Here is a 5,972-nt window from a genome sequence, read left to right as displayed (position 1 = left end):
GAAAACGCTGGATTTTAATGTAACGCCTCCTGGGGCGGCACACGCTCCCCCACCTGACTTGGCGACGACCCCGGCGCCACACACCTACAAATAAGAGAGGATCTTGTCGCGAAACTGCCACAAGTCCTCGTACTTCTCCCACGTTGCCTCCTCCGGTGCAGTTCCTTTCCAATGGATGAGGAATTGCGAGCTCGAATTGTTCCAGCCCTTGCCGCGAACCAGCTGATGATCAATGATGGCCTCGATCTGTTTGTCCACGGCTGGTGGAGTAATAAATATTTGAGCTCTACCGGTCTGCCCCCGATCCCTGTCCTCCACGTCTTCAAAATACGGTTTTAGTTGACTAGCATGGAAGACCGGGTGTATCTTCAAGTGATGGGGCATATCAACACGATACGAAATTTTGCCAGCCTTGGCAATAATCTCGAAAGGACCCTCATAGCGGCGAATCAGACTTTGACTCACTCCACGTAGCGACTTGAATTGCCTAGGGTTGAGTTTCACCATAACTCGGTCCCCAATTCTATAGTCGACTGGACGCCGCTTTCGATCAGCAAACTTCTTCATTTTCCGGGCTGCCTTATCAAGGTAGGACCTTGCAAGGTCGACCTGTTCTTCCCAGGCCTTTGCCATTTGATAGGCACCCGGACTCTTCAAACCGGCGTCGACGGGCAAGGATTGTGGCGTGTTGGGCTGCTGCCCGGTAGCTAATTCGAATGGACTTCTTCCCGTCGCCTCACTCCGCTGTAAATTATAGGAGAACTGGGCAGTGTCCAGTAACTTGGCCCAGTCCTTCTGATTGGCACTGACATAGTGCCGCAAATAACACTCCAAAAGTGTGTTGATCCGCTCCGTCTGGGGATGAAAGCTGGTCGAGAAGTGTAATTCTGACACAAGTAAGCTGAATAATTCCCTCCAAAACGCTCCAGTGAATCGAGGGTCCCGATCACTAATAATGTGCTTTGGTATGCCCCAATGTTTGACGACATCACGTAAAAATATACGGGCTGCCTCCTTGGCTTTGCAGCTGGCAGTCGTGGCAGTGAATGTTGCGTATTTTGTGAAGCGATCAACAACGACCATGATGGTCCCGAACCCCTCTGAATTCGGCAAACAAGTGATGAAATCCATGGTGATGCTGTCCCATGGTTTCTCAGCAATCGGCAGTGGCTTAAGTAGTCCACCCGGCGCCTTCGTTTCAACTTTGTCTTGTTGACAAACGAGGCAAGTTCGCACGTAGACCTCAATGTCATCCCGCATTCGAGGCCAATAATAAGAAGACTCCAGCAGTGCCAACGTCCTCTTCTGTCCTGGATGACCAGCCCACATAGTATCATGACCCTCCTTTATCAATGTACGCCGAAGACTAGCCCATTTCGGCACGTACACACGTCTGCCTGTGGTGTACAGCAAGCCACTTTCCTCCCAAAACTTTTTCGTCTTGCCTTGTTGGGCCAAAACGAGAAGTTGCTTGGCCACGGGATCATGCTGCATACCCTCTCTAATATCATCAATGACGCTGCTGCAAGTTGAGCTAATAATCGCGGCAAGGGCAGCTTTGCGACTCAGTGCGTCGGCTACAACATTTGCCTTCCCCGGCTTGTACTCAAACGTGAAATTGAATTAGCCAAGAGTCTTGCCAACGGGCCTGCTTGGCAGTCAGCTTCTTCTGAGACTGAAAGTAAGTTGTCGCGACGTTGTCCGTCTTAACAACAAAATGAGCACCCAATATATAATGACGCCAAGTCCTTAGGCAGTGAACTACGGCTGTCATCTCTCTCTCGTGAGCAGAATAGCGCCTCTCCGCATCATTCAATTTCCTGCTCTCAAACGCTATCGGGTGGCCCTCTTGCATTAGGACACCACCAATGGCATAATCAGACGCGTCGGTGTGAATTTCAAACGCTTTTGAGAAATCTGGCAGCGCCAAAACAAGCTCCTCAATGATGGCAACCTTGAGCTTTTCGAAGGCATCCCGACATAGGTCTGTCCAATCCCACTCACGACTCTTTTTCAGCAAGTCTGTGAGGGGAGAAGCAATGGCAGAATAGCCAAATATGAAGCGTCGATAGTAATTGGCGAGGCCAAGGAAGGACCGCAATTCTGGTACCTTCGTTGGGGCCTCCCAATCTCGAATTGCCTCAACCTTGTCACTGTCCATCCTTATTTCTCCATGGCTGATTGTGTGCCCGAGGAACTGGACAGTGGCCTAGGCGAAACTGCATTTTTCCCGTTTCACACACAAATCGTTATCGCGCAATACCTTGAACACTTTGCACAAGTGCTCAACATGCTCCTCTAAGCTGTTGCTATAAACGACAATGTCGTCCAAATAAATGACCACAAACTGATCCAAAAAGGGGTGGAACAGCTTGTTCATCAACGTACAAAACGTAGCTGGAGCGTTCGTCAAGCCGAACGGCATCACCAGCCACTCGAAGGCACCATAACGAGTGACGCAAGTCGTCTTTGGCTCATCACCTTCAGCAATTCGGACTTGGTAGTAACCCTTCCTCAAGTCCATTTTTGTGTAACACCTTAGCCTGCCCCAATCGATCAAATAAATCTGCGATCAACGGAATAGGGTACTTGTTTTCACCGTGACCTTGTTGAGGGCCCGATAATCAATACACAAGCGCAAAGTCCCTTCCTTCTCTTTTGGAACAAAACAGGCGCACCAAAAAGGCGCCTTCGAAGGCCTGATATGTCCAGCTTCCAGCAACTCCTTGAGCTGCTTCCTCAGTTCCTCTAGTTCCGGGGGCGCCATACGATAAGGCGTCATGGCAGGTGGCTTTGCCCCGGGAACTAGTTCGATCTGATGATCAACTTCCCTTCGCGGTGGCAACCGTTGGGGAAGTTCCTCCGGCATCACGTCCCTATTATCATAAAGGACCTGCTCGACGCAGTGAGGCAAGGCTGCTGCCTCAATCGTTGCTCCTACGCCTCCAACAAGGGCAGCAAGGAAGGTTGGTTCCATCTCTTGAAGCCTTTAATAAGCTGCATGGCGGACAAGTGCACTCTGTTTTGTGGCACCCGAATAAGGGGCACCACGCAGGAACCTCCGGCATCACTAATGTGCAATTGGCTGAGACGCGGTGAAATAAACGCGTTTACTTCATACCAAAAATCCAGCCCCAAGATGATGTCAAAAACATCCATGGGCGCGATGGTGAAATCTGTCAGCCCCTTCCACCCTTCTAAATCGATGGGGACTTTAGGAGCGAATCCGTGCACAGTTGTGGGGAGGGCATTGACTGTTTTCAGCATTGTATCACTAGCAACATAATTCAAGCAAAGATCAGTGGCCCTTTCTTTCGTTACAAAATTGTGAGTTGCACCGGTATCCACCATAATTCTAACGTCTTTGCCATTCAACTTGGCATTGACAAACAACGATTCACGCGGCTTTATACAAGCCGGCTGAGCAGCTAACGCAGAAAGAGTCATCTGATTAAATAAAGCCATATGGTTAAACATCCCAACATCAACATTCTTATTCTTTTCAGTCCCGCTAGCCTGTCCGCCTTGCTCACTGGATGAACCTCCAGTTTGCGATGCAACCTGTTCTTGCTGTTTTTGGGCAGCAACTATTGCATTTAATTTACTTAAGGACGGACAGTAACGGGCAGCATGAGTAGTTTCACCACAAATATAACAACCCTCACGATGTGGAGCGCCTTTCTTACGATCCTCATTAGTTCTTGCGGAAATTAGAAGGTTGGTTTCGATTGTTACCTCTTGTGTCGCTGCCTCGGTTGGGAACTGGCCTGTTCTTGGTCCGACTGCTATCCCCTTTGGGAGGAACATTTTTTGCTCCGATTGTCCCTCCCCTTCGCTGCTTCTGCCCAAAAATCATTGAGCGATTCTGCTACTACGATCGCTTCGTCAACATCACAGACTTGTCGCCTTTGGAGCTCTTGTTTGGCCCAGTTTTGGAGGCCATCCAAGAAGTAAAACAGCAAGTCTTCACTTGTCAAACTCGGAATTTGGAGAGTGAGTCTAGTGAACTCCTTCACGTAGTCTCAAATGGAGGATGTTTGCTTCAGTTCCCTCAGCTTCCGACGAGCTTCATGCACTACGTTTTGAGGGTAGAACTGTCGCTTCAACTCCCCTTTGAACTGCTCCCAATCGTCGATAGAACAAACCCCTCTCTCCATGTCTGCCTTTTTCCTCCGCCACCACAGCATGGCGGTGTCGCTCAAGTACATAACTGCTGTCCGAATCTTGGCAGCTTCACTGGTCATGCAAACGTGCTCAAAGTAAGCATCCATTTGCCACAAGAAGTTTTCAACGTCTTGGGCATTCCTTTCACCACGAAACTCCTTTGGCTTGGGAGCTTCAATCCGTGTCTCACGGACAGTGACGGGACCAGCAACTCCCGCAGTGGCGGTCTCATCAACCCGCTCTTCAAAGTCTCAAACTCTCGGTGAAGAGAGGAGAGAGCTTCGGTGAGCTTGAGTTCGAGGTTGGTCAGTCCTTCATTGTTAACCTCTTCAAGCTCTTCAAAGTTACTCTTTACTTCATCGAAACCTTCAATAGCGACTGTTTCGAGGGTAGTGAAGTTGTTTTCGAAAACTGTAAGTCGCCTGTTCAAGGCCGACATACCAGCCTCAACTCCGAGGATCTTCTCGTCGAGTTGGCTGGTATCGAAAACTTCTCCCTCTTCCCCAAGGCTCCTGCCCCCAGCAGGAGGGTTGGACGAAGACTCCCTTACCCTGCTCTTGTCACGTTTTCTGGCAGTGTCTCTCCTAGCTTCTGGCTCCCCTTCTTCGTTGCGTTGAGACTTCGACGTCATGCTTTAACCGATGCTCTGATACCACTTGTCACGGGCCTATTTTTTGAAGGCTCGTGGGACAGCAAAGGAAGGCTTGCACAGCTCCTCGGATGCTCAGTCCTAACCCAAACAAGCACACAAAACGTGCAACAGCAATCTGTCTAAAACAGTCTCCTAAAACAGCCAACAAGAAGTAATAAAAGGGAAGAAAGCTTTGGGAGGCAAGTGCCAATTTTCTTGATATTTTCTCTCTAAGTTCTACATACAAATGAACTACTACCATATATGTCTAAAGGCTGAAAATCTAAGCTAAAACTTGGGGACAAGTTCCCCTAAAATAATGGCCTACAAGTGTGTCTTTACAAGTCAAAGGGCATGGTGGAGTATTCCTCGAATTCTGGCAGTCTTGTCCCTCTGCTGGGCCCTCTGCTGGCAGAAAGCCATGGTCACCACCTGCCCATCAAGGGTCTCCATGTATCTCCGAAAAACGGAATAAAATTCGTCCGCTGTTTGAGACCCGACGATTCTGCCTCGCCCCTGAAAACGCTGGATTTTAATGTAACGCCTCCTGGGGCGGCACAAAGCTCCTCCATTGAATATGAGTCGAGCAGAGTGATACAAGAGGCTCTTGATACTATAATCATGGGGAACAAGACAACTATTTTAATTGCCCACCGAGCTGCCATGATGAGGCATGTTGACAACATAGTTGTACTTAATGGAGGGAGGATTGTTGAGGAAGGTACCCATGATACACTGATGTCAAAAAATGGTTTGTATGTCCGCCTGACGCAACCTCACTTTGGGAAGGGATTGCGTCAGCATAGGCTTGTTTAAAAACAGAAGCAATGCAACTGAAGATACTTCTCATGTGAAATTGTTATGCATGGAGATGTCGTTGCGGTAAAAAAAATTCCTTTGTCATTTAAGAATAAGTGAAGAGTTATCAAAGATATTTTTTTACGAAAAACAACATCATCTTGCAAACTGGATTTCATATGATAATTCAATTTCTTTAGTCATTAAGAAGAAAGAGATAGAAACGAGAACTGATAAAGAGCCCAACTGTCTTGGAAGATTTATTTCCTACTGATGAAGAGGACAAGGAAAATTTGAATAAAAGGGGGAGATAACTGTTCATATTGACCGACACATAGAAGAATAATTAATTTTAACTGGAGAAATGTTGATTTTTTTT

At 48.0% G+C, this 5,972-nt stretch overlaps 1 protein-coding gene across 1 annotated transcript; it reads left to right on the top strand.

The window, feature by feature from the left end:
- Positions 1 to 5,149: 5,149 nt before the first annotated feature.
- LOC107063409 (ABC transporter B family member 20-like) lies at positions 5,150 to 5,611 on the top strand. The gene has a single exon (XM_015315263.1). It carries the CDS (start codon positions 5,150 to 5,152, stop codon positions 5,609 to 5,611), a length of 462 nt encoding a protein of 153 aa, XP_015170749.1.
- The last annotated feature ends 361 nt before the right edge of the window (positions 5,612 to 5,972 follow it).

The sequence above is a fragment of the Solanum tuberosum genome, unplaced genomic scaffold (genome assembly GCF_000226075.1).
Source record: "Solanum tuberosum cultivar DM 1-3 516 R44 unplaced genomic scaffold, SolTub_3.0 scf00355, whole genome shotgun sequence".
Lineage (NCBI taxonomy): Eukaryota > Viridiplantae > Streptophyta > Magnoliopsida > Solanales > Solanaceae > Solanum > Solanum tuberosum.
This window is presented reverse-complemented; position numbering and strand designations above follow the sequence as displayed.

Excerpts from the sequence above, each read along its gene's own strand:
- LOC107063409 (XM_015315263.1), top strand. The coding sequence starts at position 5,150 with ATGGTGGAGTATTCCTCGAATTCTGGCAGTCTTGTCCCTCTGCTGGGC.